This window comes from Lepidochelys kempii, chromosome 3 (assembly GCF_965140265.1).
Source record: "Lepidochelys kempii isolate rLepKem1 chromosome 3, rLepKem1.hap2, whole genome shotgun sequence".
NCBI lineage: Eukaryota > Metazoa > Chordata > Testudines > Cheloniidae > Lepidochelys > Lepidochelys kempii.
Window position 1 is genome coordinate 102,141,794 of NC_133258.1, and position 20,280 is coordinate 102,162,073.

The 20,280-nt window shown below is 41.3% G+C and overlaps 1 protein-coding gene across 1 annotated transcript; it reads left to right on the plus strand.

The window, feature by feature from the left end:
• Positions 1-4,872: 4,872 nt before the first annotated feature.
• On the plus strand, positions 4,873-7,845 carry TCF21 (transcription factor 21). Its single transcript, XM_073335211.1, has 2 exons — positions 4,873-5,469; positions 7,380-7,845. Exons 1-2 carry the CDS (start codon positions 5,020-5,022, stop codon positions 7,467-7,469), a joined length of 540 nt encoding a protein of 179 aa, XP_073191312.1. The 5' UTR covers positions 4,873-5,019; the 3' UTR covers positions 7,470-7,845.
• Positions 7,846-20,280: the final 12,435 nt, after the last annotated feature.

A 20,280-nucleotide genomic window follows, 5' to 3' on the forward strand; every position in this document is an offset into this window, starting at 1 on the left:
GCTGCCTTAAAAACAAGAGCATCCTTTTTCTTCCTGCAGTTTCCTGTCTCATTCACTAGACACCTTCCAACTTCTACAGCAAATGTGGCAGAGTCCTACGGACAACAGCCTCCTTCACTACACAACTCTGGTTCAGATCCTGTGCACTGAATGAGGCAGGGGTCCTGTAGAAAAAATAGCATGTGACTATGTAATTAAAGACTGTATCATAAGGCGTAAGCACAAAAGGAGTCAAATTAGTGTTGCAAGGACAACCTTAATTCCAGCATTTCGTAACTTTTGATTGATTGACTTTGTAAACCTAATGTTCTTTGAATGTAGCTTTTTGTATGTAATTATTATCATGATGATAGCTATTTAAAATTAGCATTGTACGGGGGGGGGGGGTCATTCTACTCTCTCAGATTTAGCTTTCAGCTGAGACCAAACACACCTGTGTGCTATGTCAGCCCAAAAAGATTTTTTTGTGAAAATTATAAAATGAAAATAGGAACTGCACAAGGTAACTAGAACCGTGGGGTCCTGTCTCACCTGCGCTCTCAATGATTCCCTTCTGAGGCCCAGGCAGTGTTGAGGAGAAAGCTGCCTGATGCACATGCAGAGTGGACAAGAGGCATACGGAGTGGTGGGGAGAAGGAGTACATTGGGATAAGGAACCTAATGGAAGCGGGGAGGCAGCAACTGGAGGCTGATGCGGGGGATAGAGAGAGAGAAACTGGGACTGAGAGCTAGGGCAGAGCGACAGAGGGGCTGGGCAAGAAGATGGGGATAGGAATGGAGGAGACAAAGACTGGGAGCTGAGGGACACTGGATTGGTTGCATAAGGAGACTGGGACTGAGTGGCCAGGAGGGAGATGCTTGGAGTGTCTGGGTAAGGAGACTGGGACAGAGAGCTGGGGAGAGACGAGGGGTGAGAGCAGGGTGAGGAGAAAGGGGAAGCTGGGATTGATTGGACAAGGAGACTGGGAGCCAGGAAGGGAAACAAGGAGGGAAGACTGGGAGTCTGTTGGGGGCAAAGAGCTGAGACTGGGTATTGGGGGCAACTGGGGATGGCTGGACAAGGAGACTGGGACTGAGAACGAACAGGGGTGAACAGAGCTATGGAAAGACAAGGCATATCTGGCAGGGAGCCAGGGTGCAAGGGGAGAACTGTGACTGGCTGGGCAAACAGACTGAAACAAGGAGCTAGGGAAGGTGTGGGGAGAGACTGAGATGGGATGAGGGGCAGTGCAGAATACTTGGACCGGCTGGGCAAAGAGACTGGGATGGGGGTGAGAAGCTGAGGGTGGATGGGGAGCTGAGCCACAGCGGCCCAGATCCTCAAAGGTATTTCGGTATTTTATTTCAATGGAAGTTGGGATCCTATATACCTCTGAGGATCTCGGCCAGAGAGATTAAAGTCAAACGTGACCACTAATTTGGGATGCCCAATCTGAGACTTTTAAGACCTGCTTCTTCACAGTATTTAACTTTCTCTAGCACTTGATACGTGCAAAGCATAGCCCCCACTGACTTCAGTTGCAGCTGCGAGTGTTCAGCTCTTCTGCAAAACAGATCTCAGGGTCTCAAGTTGGGTACCCAGAAAATACGGAACAGACAATTAGTGACCACCTTTGAAAAGTTTGGTCTCATGACTTGCCCAGCGTTCCATGAGAACTCTGTGGCAGAAATAAGGATAGAATACAATTCTGCAGGGCAGCATTCATCTGTCATAAGCCTGAGGACCCCCACCACTACCATCACCACTACCGCCACCGCTCTAATATGTTATGTCAATGAAGTATTGTCTGCTTTTCTAGAGTCTGGCCTTCTGGCTTTGATCAGTTGTAAAACAGCATAATTGCCTAATTCTATTGGATATCCTGTGAAATGTTTGAGATTTGGGAACATATACAAGCTGTAAATTAACTTTTTGTACTTTTCTTTGTCTATTTCTCAATGAAGACTATTACAAAATTGATCACACACACAAAAAAGCATGTATATATATACACTCCATATGTATCTAGATTAAAAATATGATCTAGATTATTCTGATTTTCAGAGTATATGTGCATGTGTATGCACGTATACACACACATCCTCTGTATCTATTTTTATTAAAAAAAAATACAATCTATATTAGTTTGATTTTCAGAAGTGCCGAGGACTCAAAACGCTATTTGAAGTCAATGAAAGCCAAAGATGCACACTGCCTCTAAAATTCAGATGCATACTGTATGTATGTGAAGTTGCATTTTATAATGTATTTATTAGCATGTGTTTTAGATGTTTTCATAAAATCTGAAAATTATTTTTGCTTTCCCATCTAGTCAAGACTTTGAGAAATTTATAGGATGCAGTTAAAAGTCACTTAACTGAAAGCCTATGTAGACATGCTGCTTGATATCCTTTTACTATTTTCTGGGCTTTTTCTTGTGCTTTGCATATTGCACTCTGTGGTCACTTGTGCTCAAAGAAACAAGCACCTTCAACTTGATATTTCTGTCATCCCTGTTCTGGGAAGAATCCTGTTGCTGGTTAATAACATCAATCACTTGGGCCATAAATCTTTGCAGTGGATATGGTCATTTAAATCTCCACCTGCACAAACAACAAGCAGGCACAGAAAATAAGAAAGCTCATAAATCTACATGCTGGTGATTAGTAATTTTTGGATCTTTAACAAGGATGTTATAAAGAAAGAAATCCTAATTCATTAATTAGAGTTATATGCTGACAATTTGTTTAGTTTATAGCACAGAGAAAACACAAACAGGGCACAGTTAACATAACATGACGTTAGAGGTTAGTGAATTCCCAACAGATCCCAGAGCTTGAAGATATGATATCTTAATGTACTTATCCTATTCTGAGGAGGGGGTGTTATCTTGCAGCCAAATGGCAAGGACTAGTTTAAAGTTTAGATCCGCACTTCTTTTTCTGGCTTATACAACTAAGGGAAAACATAAATGGATGAAAAGGTAAGAGATACTTTAATTGCTTATTAAAATCTATATTGAATAATATTTTGTTCATCTATAAAAACTCTCATCTGAAGATCTCATACCACTATACCACCATTTACTAATTTAGCATCACCATATCCCCTAAATATTATGTTGGTTTGGGGGAGGGGGGGGTTAGAAGTGTGGACAAAGAGCCTGATGCAGTGCCCACAAAAGCTAATGGAAGTCTTTCTCTTGGTTTCAAGGAGCTTTCAATCAGGCCTGGAGCAATTAAGTTACACATTGTGATTAAGTCTCCTAAGTAATTGTTTTCCCTGGGGTCCAGATTGTACCTTCCACATACTCACAGAGGGCTCCACCCATATGTGGATCTGCTTCCCTGTAGTCTTGTTCTCTCCTCCCACACATATGTACAACCCAATCTCCAGAGAGATTTATTTTTGGTCCAAGATCTATGGGTGGGGAGGGGACAAGATAGGGAAGAAAATACAACATGCTGCATTTACTTTTCTATGGACCTCCCTCTACACTTGGTTCCAGGGGCAGAGGCATTTAACCATTGACTTCAGTGGAAGCAGAGTTAGGCCAAGGATGGGTACTTTTGAAAACTCTACTATATATATTTCAGAAAAAGCTTTACATGGGTCTTAATAACCTACCAAATTACATTTACACATTATGGGTGGGATTATGAAAACACTCAGTATTGACCTAACTCTGCACTCATTAAAAACAGTGGTAAAATTCCTATTGACTTCAGTGGCAGCAGAATTAGGCCAAAGCTGAGTTCTTTTGAAATTCCTACTCTATGGGCCACCTCATGCTGTATTTACTCAGACAAACCTCCCAGCCGGTCTTTGGTAATGGATCATGCAGTAACCTGAATATAGACAACTAGACATATTTTTAGAATATAAATGAACAAAATAAATATTAACATAAGTACCAAAATCTTTGAAAGAAATATATTTATTTAAACTGATGTTTTATTTAAAGGCAACTTTTTATGCAAACTTTGCAACATTTGGTAAATATTTTTCCTGATTTCATTTCAATTTGTAGGTATATATTTTTATTCTATTTGTTATTAAAAGAAAATAGTCTAACATTAAATTATAATATCACTTTGCACTTATATAAGGCCTTCCATTGGAAGAATTTCTAAGTGCTTTGCAGATACTGATGAAATAAGTTGCACAGCATACCTGAGAATTAGAGAAGAATTAATTATTAATTATATTTGTTATTGTTGTTGTTATTAGTATTACTATTATTGTTGTTGTTATTATTCCCATTTTACAGATGGGTAAACTCAAACAGAGAAATGAAGGTGCTTAGCCAAAGGTCACACAGGAAGCCTATAACTGAATTCAGATCTCCTGGGTTCAATCTCTGTGCTTTCACTAGGGGACCCAGCTTCTGTGTTTCAGAGTATATCCTAATAGGATGCATTCTCAAACAATCATCCACAAATTTCTTTCAGATGAGTTTACAGAACACAGTTTGGAAGCTATGTGTTAACAATCCATGGCCAAGTCAGCTGCCTGGTAGACCGGCTGGGCACCCTGATCAGGAGGCATTTTAGCTTTCATCAGGAGTCATGGACAAGGATGACACCAGACGCCTGGGTCATCTAGCAGGCAGGAGGGAGGGCCATGCAGAGTTCCAAGGGGCAGAGGAGGGGGGAGTTGCCTTGCTCCAGTTGGGAAGATTTGAATTACAACGTTGAGTTCACTGGAACTCTTCTTTGGTGCCTGTTTTCCCCTCCTGCTCTTGAGCAGAGGTTTGTGAATGTGGTGAGCAGCAACAGGCAGTGGCCGGACAGGGCCCCTCCCCTGGGCTGCAGCCGGATCCGCCTCTCTATTCCCCAGATAAATTACTAGTGTCCTCAACAAATTCCTCAGCTTTTTCTCTCACTCAAACACGGGCAACAAGCGGGGGTGGGGCGGGGATCCTCTCTTGACTGCAAACCTATCACACCCCAGGGCGAGGGGAAGCGTCTTCTCAAGCTGAGCTATTCCCCCAACGCCTGCCCCTGTGGGAGTTTTGATCCCTGTGCATCTCTCAGACCATGTCCACTGGCTCGCTCAGCGATGTGGAAGACCTTCAGGAGGTGGAAATGCTGGAATGCGATGGCCTGAAAATGGATTCTAACAAAGAGTTTGGGACGTCGAACGAGAGCAACGAAGAGGGCTCCAATTGCGAGAACGCGTCCCCCCAAAAGGGGAGAGGCGCCTCAGGCAAGAGGAAAAAGGCTCCCACCAAAAAGAACCCTTTAAATGGAGTGAGCCAGGAGGGGAAGCAAGTCCAGAGAAACGCTGCCAATGCCCGGGAGAGAGCTAGGATGAGGGTACTCAGCAAAGCTTTCTCGAGGCTTAAGACCACTTTGCCCTGGGTACCTCCAGACACCAAGCTTTCCAAACTGGACACCTTGAGGCTGGCATCCAGCTACATTGCTCACCTGAGACAGATCCTGGCCAATGACAAGTACGAAAATGGTTACATTCACCCAGTCAATCTGGTAAGTTCCAGCCTGGGCGCGTTTAATAGTTCATCAATACACTTGATGGCTGAGGTGAAGGGCGGGGGAAATCAACATGTGTTGTACCCTTCAGATAGGACTGCTGGCAGATTTGGGGCGTTGAGATGTTGCGTTTTATTAGAATAAAACAGACGCCTTCCAAGTCACCTCCCTCCCCAAACGCTGTTTGCTGAAACCTTAAAAGATCTTAACGTTATAATGGCACTCCTTTTTCTGTGTTCATCTGCTCAAAAGGGGGTGACAGATCAGAAGCGCTGCAACTGTGCAGATCGATTCAGTAACGTCTTTTACACACACACTGTTGGGAGAGAGACGACATCCCTAAAAAACCTATGTAACAAGTTCATTATACACGCAGTATTTATACACACAGGGTTTCTTGTTCAATTAAGTACTTTAACATTGTTCAGTATATAGGAACAGGTCCGATTTCTTAACGCAGGAGTCAGTCTTCATGTCTTCTTTATTTTCTGGTGTTTATTGATGTAAAATAGCACACACACACACACACACAAACCCCCTTGCTTTTTAAAAACATCACCATAGATCTATTCTTTCAATACCTCAGATTTACTGGTCTCGGGATGTTTCTTTTATAAATGAGAACTTTAGAGTAGGAAAAAAAAAACCCTCTAAATCCTAGGCGAGAGTCTTCTAATTTCACCAAGGATTTAAAAGATGTATTAGGTAATTGTAGCTATTACTGTAGAGTTGGAAGTACAGTAAAGATAAATGAAACACAAGTTCTCCCTCATATATATGTTGATGTAATTCATTCTTGCTGTACTGCCAACCGTATGCATAATAGTAATAATTCAAACCACTGCAAGAACTGAATACATTTTCTAAAATCGGTGGTTAAAACAGATCATTCTTACTCTTCATTTAGCGTTTAAATTTTGATACATGTTTGGACATTGCATGATAAATGAATTTCATAAAACACTGGGGCCGTTCAGTGGGGTGATCTTCTTTTGAGCTGCTTTTCAAACGTTTGGGACTCCGCGGGAAAATAGCCGGCAGTTTGCTATCCAGGAGGTGATTTGATAAGGACTTGAGCTATTTATTTTTAAAATAATTGCATCTTAACTCGTGGGTAGACACAGCAATCTAACAAGCGGGCAGACTGCAGTCTGAGGGCAACCCTTTTGTACTCCTTGCAAAATGTTTTCGGGGGTGCAGCTGTTAGTGCTAAGGCTATTAAAGGAGGCTGCTCTTCCTGCAGCGGTAAAGCGAGGGGAAAATAATAATATAATTTAAATTATGGGTCTAACCCGGCACTCTTTACTTAGCTAAACCTCCCCTTAACCTCAGTGAGACTTTTACCTGAGTAAGAACAGCAGGAGTTGGCCTTCTAATAGTAGAATTACAGTAATCGGTACAGTGTAGAATGCTGAGACTTTTGGTAAGACAGCAAATGGATTTCATTTTAAAAACAAAGGAGCAACATACGAGAGCGGTGCCTTGACATTACCCAGTTTAGGAAGAACGGTGTTGATCTGTCTTTACTCGTACTAATTATGTGCTCATGAAAACGCTATCAGTTATCTAAAAAGCAACAGAGAGCGATTTCTGGGATGGCTAGACCACGATTCATCACTCGGAGGACTATATATAATCACAAGGGAGAGAGACGAATGGCTTTGGGAGGCTAAGCGTTTTTATGTGCGTTGCCCCTGAGTACAATCCAGCGGAGTCATCGCTAGAAATGACTAACCCAGCACCTGGTTGCCTAGCTCAACAGCTTTTTATTGCTGGTAAAAATGTGGAGAGGCTATTCTGCTCGTGTGTTCTGGTGTATCACAGTCGCACTAGACACTTGTAATATCACAGTGATAACCCCATTTTTTTTTATCCCCTTGCCCATCCCATGTCATTTCCTGCTACAGACTTGGCCTTTTATGGTGGCTGGCAAACCAGAGAGTGACCTGAAAGAAGTGGTGAACACAAATCGCCTGTGTGGACCTACAGCATCCTGACCAACCTCAAGCCTAGGAGACCATCTTCAGTCTGTGTGTAAGGCGGGGGAGATGGAGAGGGAAGCTGGAGACACCCCGCTAAGGAACACTTTATAGAGACGAGGAGATTCAGCCTCACTAAAGAGGAGACCAAATGTACATTAGCAAAGACTCCATCCCAAAGATCCCATATATTTAACTTTATTAACGCGTGTACAGTTGGTTGTCCTGCAAAGCAGCCTTGCTGGTTCAAGCGCTAATAGCGAGGAAGATCAAACACAACGTACCAAAATGTGTATCTTTTGTATGATACAATGTGACATATGTAGATTCATAGAATAATTGACTTTGATAGTCACATCTATAAAGTAATTCACGTTAAAGATATATAGATATATTTTCTTCAAACAGGTTTTGCTATATTTCTGTGAATAAATCTTGCTTTCTATAGAAAATAAATACAGAGCGGTCTAATTTTCATTTCAGCGCTGGAGCGTTTTGCGGAATGACACCGCGTTCTCGGTTCTCCTGAAAGCAATCACATTTATGTGGGATGATAGATCCGGGAACAAAACTCTTTGACGCCAGATTATAAGGTGTTTATTTTCCTAATTAAGAAGATTTAGACCCTATCCTTTGGGGGTCGGGGGATGATGGTGTTTGGAGCCTGATTGCCAGTTCGCGCTTCTTTTTTAATATTTTGTGGAGAAAGAGAATTACTTCTGAAGTGTGATAATAACCCCTGGCAGATTGGGGATTCCAGCATTTCTAAAGCAGCCTCCTGCCATTTGAAACTGACCAGCAACAAAGTTCGTAGCCTGCTGATCCACGGGTAGTGCTAGAGTTTTCATAGCACAGCCGTGTTGCGAAGTACACATTAATATCGATTGTCAAGGCTAACTCCTTACTCTAATTTTAAAAAGACTGACTTTTAGTAACTGCGGGGGAGGCGAATCCAAGGCCTGATCAATGCTGGAAGCGGTTTTCCTCCCCTACAATTTAATTTCGGGGGGAAGGGGTGTTACTTAATGAGTTACTTATTGATGAAGTGAAGCTAGAGAAAGGATTCCCCCTGGGCCCAGGTTCGTGGTGCCTAGAATTTTTAATTTAAACATCTTCCTCTCTATTGATCAGATAGTCTGTGGGAGATTAAAGTTGAGATAAACAGAGCGCGCCGGGCTCTTTCCCTGCGCCAGCGGAGTGCACAGGCAGCTGATGCGCCAGATCCCACCGAGCTGTTTAATGTTTCAGGGTTATGACCGCACTGTTTACAAGATGTCTTCGGTTATTTATACTGTTATTATTAGCAGAGGGGCTTTAAATTTCCGCTTCACTTGCTATTTCAATATTTTTTTCAGTTCAATTTGATACCTGGGTATTTTCTTTTTCTTTACGAAAACAGACAACATTGGCTTTCTGGTCGCTGCCTTACACTGTCTCTGTCTCCGCCTGGAAGAGTTTACCAGGAAACGGGAAATGCACAAGAACAAAAATCAAATCAAAACAAAACAACAACCGTTGTAATGCAAGTTAACGGTCTCATGGGAACCTTAAGGGTTTGCTTTGGGGGAGTCAGGGGAAGACAAGACCGCGCAGACAATATAGCTGATTTACACTAGGGGCTAGGTGGTGATCCGATTCGATATCACTGGGAAGACGGCGAGAAAAATCCAGGGCCAGAACTCTCAAAGTTAGTGGTTTAAAATTAGGCACCTACATTCATATTTCTGGCCTGATCTTGCAAGCACGTTTGCACCTGAGTAACTTTGTGCATTCCAAAGCCAGTGAGATCCCTGGGCTGAGTCAAGGTAGGTGCAAAAGTTTTTGTGGGGCCGGGTTCTCAGCTATCTAATGACCTGATTTTCATCTCCAAGCCCACTGAAGTCAATGGGCGCTGCGGATGCTCCGAACCTGAGGGAAACAGACTACTTCTTTCAGTGCCAAACATTAGTTACCTAAGGTTCAATCCTGAACCCTTTAAGTCAACGGCAAAACTCCCCTTGACATCAGACATCTACAGCTGATCATTTTGGTCAAGATAAATAAATCAGATAGTAGCCAATAGAAGTTTTGCTCCAGTGAGGACTGCGAGATTGGGGCCCAGGTATATATTTCTGATTTTGTATCTCCAAAGCCTGCGCACTTTCTTCTTTTTCCAGTGATGTTTTGTTAACGTTTCTTCTCTTTGCTCTAGGCTCCATCACACTGTCATTTCCTCCATTTCATTTCTGACGTCTCCGTGTAAGTCTGATCTACGGTCCTTTATTCAGGCAAAATCCCTCTTGAAGGATCCTGCCCTGTTTTACATAAACAGAGTCCGGACTCAAATAGGAAGGAGTGGTGAGGTCACAGACTCTGTATTATTAGATTAATGCTAATAATAGCTTAGGATAATAGCTTTTTGCAGATCGGTTTCCTGATTTGTCCAGTATATCAGTGTAGTGAGTTACTGATTATATTTTTATTTTACTAACCTCTAATTTAATTTTACATTTAGATTCACAAATTATTTAGTCCCTCAAGTGACCCAAATCCACAAATCCAGATTACAAGAGAACTATGATCTAGTAAATTCATGTAACTAACACTAAACTGATAAACACATTATGGTCCCATAAATACAGCTAAAGAAAATAACTACCTATAACACATGTGTGTGTGTGTGTATAATATATATAAACATGTTTGTGTAGGAGATATATATATATATATATATATATAATCCGTGTGTGTGTGTGTGAATTTGAAGTAATTGTTCTAATACTTTTTAATAATAGTGCTATGTCATTTAACTTTCTTCACATCTTTAACTTAACACTTGGTGAAATTAAAAACCCAGAGACACATCCCTATCTGGGGCAAATTAACATAATCTCCTTGTCTTTAGTGGAGCTATGCCACTTTAAAACACCTGAAGATCTGGTTCTGAATATTTTACTTATTATAGGGTAAATATAAATGGATCAATCCTGAATTTTTTGCACACCTAAAGATGATGGGAACGTTGCCTGAATAAAAATTGCAGGACCAGAGGCATGCTCTTACTTCCACAGAATCAACTGGAGTTTTACCATTCCCTTCAAGAGGAACAGAATCAGGTCCCATGACCTTAAACTAGGTGTACATTATAATAAAGGATCCCTTGAGAGTCACATTTTTATGTTACCTAATGAAACAGAAAAAATAATTGTATTGATACTTAAAATCATTAATTGGGTCAATATTAACTACTGCTTACTAAAGAACTGAAACCAAATGCTGTTCTCTTTTCACACCTTGAAGTCAATGGGAGTTTTGGGGGTACAAAAAATGCAGGATTGGACCCCATATTTCCTACATAAACAGGTTCCATCTTTTCACCACTCCAGTTCTCAACAATGACTAAATTCAGTCAACACTTTCCTGCTCCTTTTTTAATCTGGTGATATTAATAGTTCATTAGAGGCTAGGATTTCATGGGATATTTGCCACTTTAAATGTACAAGAATAGGGTGGTGAAAAAGGAAATCATCTAAAATGGAAATATGAGAAATGTAATTGCAATCATGGATAAAAGCCTGCACTGAAAACAATGTAGAGACAACAGGTTCATAGACACATAGTAGATACAAGGAGACAGATTCTGCCACCTTTACTTGCTTTGGGTAACACCTTATCTGCAAGTAATCCCATTCAAGACTACTTGTGAAGTAAGGTACTTCTCAAAATGAGTAAAGGCACTGGAATGTGGCCCAGTGAGACCAATTGTGCAGCAAACAAAAAAGCAAATGGTTTTACTTAGATTGAAAAAAATGAACCAAATGTTTTTCTTTACATGTATTTAAGAGAGAATGGGTGACATTTTCAAAAACTTCTAAGTGACTTGCAAGTCTGAGTCCCATTTTCAAAAGTGACTCAGGCACTTAGGAGTCTAATTCCCATTAACTCTCACTGAATTGTGGAGTCCTGAGTGCCAAAGTCTCTTCTGAAAATGGGATTTAGGATCCTAAATCTAGTCTTAAACTATTCAACCAGTCCTCACACAGGCTGCAGGGCTTCGTGTTCAGAGTGTATTTGCCAGCAGCAATCCTCATGAAGCAAGGAGGACTGGACAGCAAATGCTTGTCTTCATTTAAGCCTATGCTATCATCTCTGTTACTCTGTATGATGGAACCACCAGCCCATAAAACACCAGTGGTATTGTTGCTAGCATATCAGGGGCAGGGAAGCCACAAAGGGTGGCTGCCTTACTTCTCCTATGGAAAGAAAGACAGATGGCCTATTGCAGCACAGTCGGTTATTCCAGGTTAGAGCCTGAACTAAGTTTTCTTCAGTGGGACACCTGCGGTTCACAGCTGCAGAGCAAGGAGGTAGAAAGGTGTGGGGTTTGAGATGGAAAACATCTCTCCACCCAAGGTCAGTCCATTTTTCCTTCTGCAGTCAGGTGCACTTGGTTGCTGTATAGTGCAATCCACAGATGTGTAATGAACATGGAGTTGTGTTTATTCAGTGTAAACCCATTGACTTGGAAGCACTGCCTTCTTTTGGGAATTGCACAGCAGCCATTGCCGTACATCTCAGGAACAAAGTGGGATAATTTGAACCATTAAACATCACAGAAATTATGTATCTCAATCCTCCAAACCCCTAATACTATTAAAGTATTGTATTTTTCTGCTATAAAAATATTTCCCCTCACCCTCCTGCCCTACCTGATTTCCCTTTCATCATTCAGATCCCTCATGAAAACATACTTCTTCTGTGGAGCCTTTGTACAGTAGTCTAGACTCAATAATCCAGATGTTTATTAAAACATACGCAGCAGTCTTTTAAGACTGTACCCTCAACCTGTGCATCACGTGTGTGAACTTTGCTATCTGTATCTGAATTAGACCGAGAATTGAGGATAGGGACTGTGTTTTTACAGCACTGATAATCAATAACACCAATGAGATCTAAGGACCAGGTTTTTTTCTTTTTGGAATATAGGTATTATGAAGAATATGACAGCAATGGCATTGGTGAAGTCACATGCAAGCACGTTTTCCTAGGCAGTCAGTCACAAGTGTGGGGTCAAAAATGTTCATGCTTCAACCAAATAAAATATTTTGCAGTGTCTGATCATAGTATATTGGTTTCACATGGTTCTTTCCCACAGATGAAAAACCTTAGGTCTGGTCTGCACAGATTTTTTTACTGATTTAGTTATGGCATTCAGAGGTGTGATTTTTCAGTGAAATAGCTCAATCAATGCAACCCCTCTGTGGATGCAGTTATACCCAAATGAAGGTGCCCATACATTTACAAGAGCAAGCTATATCTGCATAACTATGACCACACAAGGGGTGTACCACTTTAACTATACAGGTTTCAAATGGATATAGCTAAAGCAATCCAAAAACTCCTTGCGTCCAAGCCCTTACTGTCAGAACAGTCTTGAAATTAGGCGTTCTTGTGACTTATAGTTTTGTCCTGAAATTTGAACTTCTAAACTTACTAAAGAAACATTAATATGTGTGTGATGTGTGTACAAATAGGCACAGGCATCAACTGAAGAATTTGAAGTATCCCTGGTGAGAAAGACATCTGAAAAATATCCCTCCTGATTCCTTAAAATACGTGAGGTAATTTTCACAGAAAGAGTGACAAAGACAAGCAGATCTATAGGACACTGCACTCTTTGCATAAACCGTAACCAAGTCCATTTCCCAGCTATAAATATGGATTAACTGTTTACTAGATTCATCGGTTCCTAGGCCAGAATGGACCACTCTGATCATCTAAACTGACTTTCTGGATAACACACGCTATAGAAGTCCCCCAAAATAATTCCTAAGGCAAAGTTTTAGAAAAGTCCTTTTTGGGTTATTTAGCTGTTGTTCAGAACAATGTGGGTGAGGTAATATCTTTTATTGGACTAACAGACATTGTTCCAATAAAAAAAATATTACCCCATTCACCTTGTCTCTCTAGAATCCTGGGACCAACATGGTTACAACAACACTGCAAACAACGTCATTCCAGATCAGAGAGGCCAGGAGAGGTAGTAAGTTAGCTCCCAGAAGGAGCCTCTGATTGTGTAGCTACCCAAAGAGGAGTCAAGAGTAAAGGTGAATGAACAGCCACAGAATGATCTCTCTTCCTCCGGCTACTGCTCAGTCCTTCAAAAGGCAGGGGGAGGAACCATCAGCATCTAGATCACAAAAGGGCGGAGTCAGACCACCAAAGAGAAAGGAAACATAGCTGAGTGAGCCTGAGAGCTGCAGCTGCCTTTGTCTACCCCGGGAAGAACATCTGTGAAATTCTGGACTACAGCAGCAAGGAGGAGGAGGAGGCAGAGACAATGCACGTTCCCAGGGATGGAGCACACACACAGAGATAACTGTTCAACTGGACGGCAGCCCAAATCGCTACAGCTATATACCTCTCACCCTTCAAACATATATGAGACAAAAGCCAGTGTATGACAAATGACCAGAATGACTGTGTTACCCCTGGCTTTTGGGTTTGTGCCTATTGTGACATATTTAATCATCAAGGCAATATTTTTCTTCTTTGAAACAATAACAATAATATGCAGTGTCTTTTATACAAACAAAACAAGAGACTGCAGAATAACACCACCACCACTTACATATAGAGCTTTTCACGTTTCTTTTATACTTAATGTTCTCCCAGAGGCAAGAGAAAAGATTAGTTAATAATGCTTCTTGGGTGAAAATTAATGTAGAAATAGAAAAACATAGTCAGCAACCCATCTACACTAGGGCTCCCAACATTGCTAACACTGGTGGAAAGGAACCGGTAATAGCAACTAAAACATTTGTACAATTTCCTTAGTGAGGACAAGGCTTTTGTATTTTCAGAGGAGCACAGCCATTGGGAGTTGAGAGTATTCAGCACCTCTGTGCAAAGAGAATTCAGCACTTTGCAGGATCAGGCCCTGGAGAAACTGATGATAGAAATACAGAATCTGAAACTGAGTGATTCTGAAGAATATAGGAAGAAACTAGAAACAAACAGAAACATAATCATTTCCCCTTTTCTCCATTTTATCCCACACCACAATCCAGCCACTTTATCAGTGGAAAGCAGAAGCCAAATCTGTGACAATTTAATGTGCTCAGCATCTCACAAGAGTTATTCAACACCTCTTATGTTCTAGGCCCTGGTTAATACTCTGTTGCTCTTTTAATTTTATTATTCCTCTCTATATTTCCTTGGTATTGCCAACAGAGTCTTTTTGTGCTAAGGATATGATCTGAATGTTTGATTCAATCCCAGCTGCTGAAATTAGATATAGTTAAGCAGGAAAGATGGTACCATTCTGCCTGCTGTAAAGTTACTAAAGGACAATCTTGTCGGTTGCTCTGTATCTTTTCCTTTTTGGTATAGCACTTCTCTACATTTTTTTTCATGCATAAGGTTGTAAAATAACCTTTTGTTTGCTTGAGTATAAATGGCACTGTTGAGCTGTTTTTACTATTTACACCAGATATATAATCATATGATTGAATATACCGAATGCGAGTTATCATACGGCACATAAAGGCATATCTATCTCAGAAGCATATGAGTATACTGAAGACAAGGGCAGCAGATAAGCCAGAGTGCTTATACTATTTTCTATAGCTATACTCAACAACCAGTGGGTGCCTTCCCTTACAAGCCTCTTCCCATGTGTATCTTTCTCCCTAGTGACTGCTGCCTTCTGAGAGCTCTTCAACGATCCCTGAGACACTCAGTATAAGCTCTCCCTTGATGATGGTCTCCCCAGTAAGACGTTGTTGCCTCCACTTTAAGATTTGGTGCAGGATCTGATTGTCTCTAGATAACTATTATTAAAACAGAGTGCACACTAGCTCTTTCAGTATAGCCTGGGATACTTCATTAATTAGCAAGTCCATTACAAAACAAACAATTACTGGAGGTGCTTAAGGCTCAATTGTAATTATTTTCATTATCATAGCCCCTAGGGGCCAAATTTGAGAACAGGGCCCTATTGTGCTAGGCACTGTACAAACATAATAAGAGACTGCCCCACCCCCCAAAAGCTTACAATCTAATAGACAACGCAAATGTTGGAAGAGGAAACAGAGGCAGAGAGAGTGAAGTGACTTGCTCAAAATCACACAGCTGATCAATGACAGAGGCAGGACTAGAAACCAGGTCTCTCAAGTCGCAATTCAGGGCACTATCCACTGGATCAAAAAGATAGCAATAGCTAGCCCATGCACTAGATCTTCAAAGGAACGTGAGAGGGAGCATACAACCTATAGAGAATTACAGGGAGGCAGGAAAGAATTAGTTGTGTGTTGGAGGAAGAAGCAGCCACAGTCCAATTTAGAATGCTGTAGGGGAGCGCAAGTGATCCAAGGACTTGTAGAGAAGAAACAGGGAAAGATGGCTGTGGGAGAGCATAGGGAAGAGTTTCAAGGTATCTGATTAAACATCTAAACTTTTTACCTAGTTTCTAATAGTGTGCAAGCATTTGCTTACACAACTGCCAAATTTGCATGCAAACTTATCAATCACAGAATTTGTATGCATAATTGTCTGTTTGCACATGCAAATACAATAGTTGTATATGCACCTGCCTGGGCATACTTATGTGGACAAGTAGAGGCCGTGTCTTGAAAATATAGCCCAGTATGAATGAGGAACAAGTGGTAAACAGATAGTTGTAAGTTCAAAATAATATGGGATTAATTTCTTTATAATACAAAAATATGTTTATAACATCAGGGTCATGACTAAGCATCTGTATGGAAGTAACACTAGAAGAAGTGAGGACCTGAAAAAGTAACAGTAGGTTTGTGGAAAATAAATACATTTAGAGAGACACTGTTTGTAACACCAGGCATTTAATAACATGCTAAAAAGCAGGGCATTAAAGCCAAAAGTTTAGCTAAAGTGCACTTTATCTTTTTTTCATAACATGGCTGCCTGGTTACTCACAAATGGACCACAGATCTCCAGAGAAGAACCTCAGCATCCTTTGGGATGGTATATATAGCACCCCAGAGGAACTGCCAAGTTCCACAGGAGGCACCATAGGAATCTGTTTAATGGCTAAGAGATCTTTTGTAACATCTGAGGTGACTTAGCAGACCACAGACAAGGAATTAAAAGTAACATGACACACCCCAGAAAACTGCTAGACATTCCCTGGGGTGTCACTCAATTACAGGATATGAGCGGCTGCTCTAAACTTATAAGAATCCCTCCTTTCAAAGAGTTTCTTCAATTTACTGTGTTTCTTCCATGTATGTTTCTTGCAGTGTGATTGTAGCCATGTTGGTTCCAGGATATTAAAGAGACAAGGCTGGTGAGGTACTATTTTTACTGATTTCAGAGTAACAGCCGTGTTAGTCTGTATTCGCAAAAAGAAAAGGAGTACTTGTGGCACCTTAGAGACTAACCAATTTATTTGAGCATGAGCTTTCGTGAGCTACAGCTCACTTCATCGGATGCATACCGTGGAAACTGCAGCAGACTTTATATACATTCTCTGTCTGTATATAAAGTCTGCTGCAGTTTCCACGGTATGCATCCGATGAAGTGAGCTGTAGCTCACGAAAGCTCATGCTCAAATAAATTGGTTAGTCTCTAAGGTGCCACAAGTACTCCTTTTCTTTTTACTGAACCAACTTCTGTTGGTGAGAGAGACATGCTTTTGAGCTATACCGAGCTCTTCTTCAGTAATGGGAAAGGTACTCTGTCTTTCATCAAAGGCAATTTGTCCAGTAACAGATATCACCTCACCTCCCTCCTTAGGCCCTACACTACCAGCACTCCCACTATCTTCGAGACTCCACTGACTTCCTGAGGAAACTACAATCCATCGGTGATCTTCCTGAAAACACCATCTTAGCCTCTATGGATGAAGAAGCCCTCTACACCAACATTCCACATGAAGATGGACTACAAGCCATCAGGAACAGTACCCCCAATAATGTCCCGGCAAACCTGGTGGCTGAACTTTGTGACTTTGTCCTCACCCATTACTATTTCACAATGTATACCTTCAAATTAGGGGCACCACTTTAGGTAGTTGCATGGCCCCACAGTATGCCAACATCTTTATGGCTGATTTAGAACAGCGCTTCCTCAGCTCTCGTCCCCTAACACCCCTACTCTACTTGAGCTACATTGATGACATCTTCATCATCTGGACCCATGGGAAGGAGGCCCTTGAGGAATTCCACCATGATTTCAATAATTTCCATCCCACCATCAACCTCAGCCTGGACCAGTCCACACAAGAGATCCACTTCCTGGACACTATGGTGCTAATAAGTGATGGTCACATAACCACCACCCTGTACCGGAAACCTACTGACCACTATGCCTACCTACATGCCTCCAGCTTTCATCCAGACCACACCATACGATCCATTGTCTACAGCCAAGCTCTACAATACAACCGCATTTGCTCCAACCCCTCAGATAGAGACAAACACCTACAGGATCTCTATCAAGTGTTCTTACAACTACAATACCCACCTGCTGAAGTGAAGAACCAGATTGACAGAGCCAGAAGAGTACCCAGAAGTCACCTACTACAGGACAGGCTCAACAAAGAAAATAAGAGAATGCCACTAGCCATCACCTTCAGCCCCCATCTAAAACCTCTCCAACGCATCATCAAGGATCTACAACCTATCCTGAAGGAGGACCCATCACTCTCACAGATCTTGGGAGACAGGCCAGTCCTTGCTTACAAACAGCCCCCCAACCTGAAGCAAATACTCACCAGCAACCACACACCACACAACAAAACCACTAACCCAGGAACCTATCCTTGCAACAAAGCCCGTTGCCAACTGTATCCACATATCTATTCAGGGGACACCATCAGAGGGCCTAATCACATCAGCCACGCTATCAGAGGCTTGTACACCTGCACATCTACCAGTGTGATATATGCCATCATGTGCAAGCAATGCCCCTCTGCCATGTACATTGGCCAAACTGGGCAGTCTCTACGTAAAAGAATAAATGGACACAAATCAGACATCAAGAATTATAACATTCAAAAACCAGTTGGAGAACACTTCAATCTCTTTGGTCACTTGATTACAGACCTAAAAGTGGCAATTCTTCAACAAAAAAACTTCAGAAACAGACTCCAACAAGAGACTGCTGAATTGGAATTAATTTGGGAACTGGATACAATTAACTTAGGCTTGAATAAAGACTGGGAGTGCATGTGTCATTACACAAAGTAAAACTATTTCCCTGTGTTTATTCCCCACCCCCCCGCCCACTGTTCCTCACACATTCTTGTCAACTGCTGGAAATGGCCCACCTTGTTTATCACTTCAAAAGGTTCTCTCCCCCAATCCCACCCCCCCCCCCCCCGCTCTCCTGCTGGTAATAGCTCACCTTACCTGATCACTCTTGTTACAGTGTGTACGGTAACACCCCTGCTTTCATGTTCTCTGTGTATATAAATTTCCCCACTGTATTTTCCTCTGCATGCATCCTATGAAGTGAGCTGTAGCTCACAAAAGCTTATGCTCAAATAAATGTGTTAGTCTCTAAGGTGCCACAAGTACTCCTTTTCTTTTCACCTCACCTTATGTAAGTTTCTGTCCCTTTCATGAGCCACAAGGTGGCAGTCCTGTTGCACATAAGTATTAAGACAGGGCATGTAATGTTCCCAATGCTGCAAAAAGTAAAAATTGCTATAAGAAGCACTGCTATTCTTAATATTCTCCTAGAGGCTAGAGAAAATATTTGAAATGGGAAAATCTGCAAAAATTGCTCCTAATCAATTCCTATTTTTGGGGTGAAAATTAATGTGGATGTAGAAAAAGTTGTCCCAATGCTGAAAGAGTTTTTAAAGTAACAATTTTAAATCAGTTTCACTTGTCCTATGCACAATCAGTACTATTTCACTGTAATTTCTTACATAAAAAGTACTAGTTTATAGAACTAAAGCTTCAGAAAACCTTAAATAAGAGCAATACATTGCACTGTATAGTACCTTTCAGACAAGGTTCTCGACTCCGCTATGAAGTAGTATCATCTCCATATTATGAGGAGGTAATTTAAGGTACAGAGAAGCTAAGTGATTTTCTCCAGGGTCACATTTCAAGTCCATATCAGAACCGGGAACAAAATCCAGGAGTCTTGACTCCCAAGTTTTCTAACCACTACACCATAATCACATGTAGCCCCCTGCCAACAGACATTATTGGAATACTCCTATTAATCTAGTTTTTCTGCTATTACATGTTCTTAAATTATATTTTAAAGAGCAATGTATGGGACTGAAACTGTATGTTTTGCGAGACTGAATACTGAATATAGTGCAATCACACTCTTTATGTGCATAGCCACAGGACATTTCTTTCACAACAGTGAAGCCTGTCAGGCTGTAAGCAGTAACATTTTCTGCTAGCTGCAGTCACATGTAGACCTCTTAGAAGTTCCACTTTCCAGATGATTTTCTTGACCAGATAAACTTAAAAACAAACAAAATAAAATATAATCCAGTCTCTTCTTTATCCTCTCTCTCATGTTACTTTGGTGTAAATTTAAACCAGATCTGGAAGTCAGAGACACAGTGTGGGTGAGGTAATATATTTAATTGGACCAACTTCTGGCGAGAGACCAGCTTTTGAACTTGACCTGATGAAGGGCTCTGAGTGGCTCAAAAGCGTGTTTCTCTCACCAACAGAAGTTGGTCCAATAAAAGATATTCCCTCACCCACCTTGTCTCTCTAATATCCTGGGACCAACAACACAGCTCCAACAACGCAGCATACAAATTTGGAAATGACACTGAAGTTAAAAGGGCAGTGGCAAACCCGCTGGACAAAACCACTTTGCAAAATACCTGGAA

Coding starts and splice junctions, on each gene's coding strand:
- TCF21 (XM_073335211.1), top strand. CDS start 5,020: ATGTCCACTGGCTCGCTCAGCGATGTGGAAGACCTTCAGGAGGTGGAA. Junction 5,470..7,379: donor ACATTCACCCAGTCAATCTG/GTAAGTTCCAGC, acceptor TTCCTGCTACAG/ACTTGGCCTTTTATGGTGGC.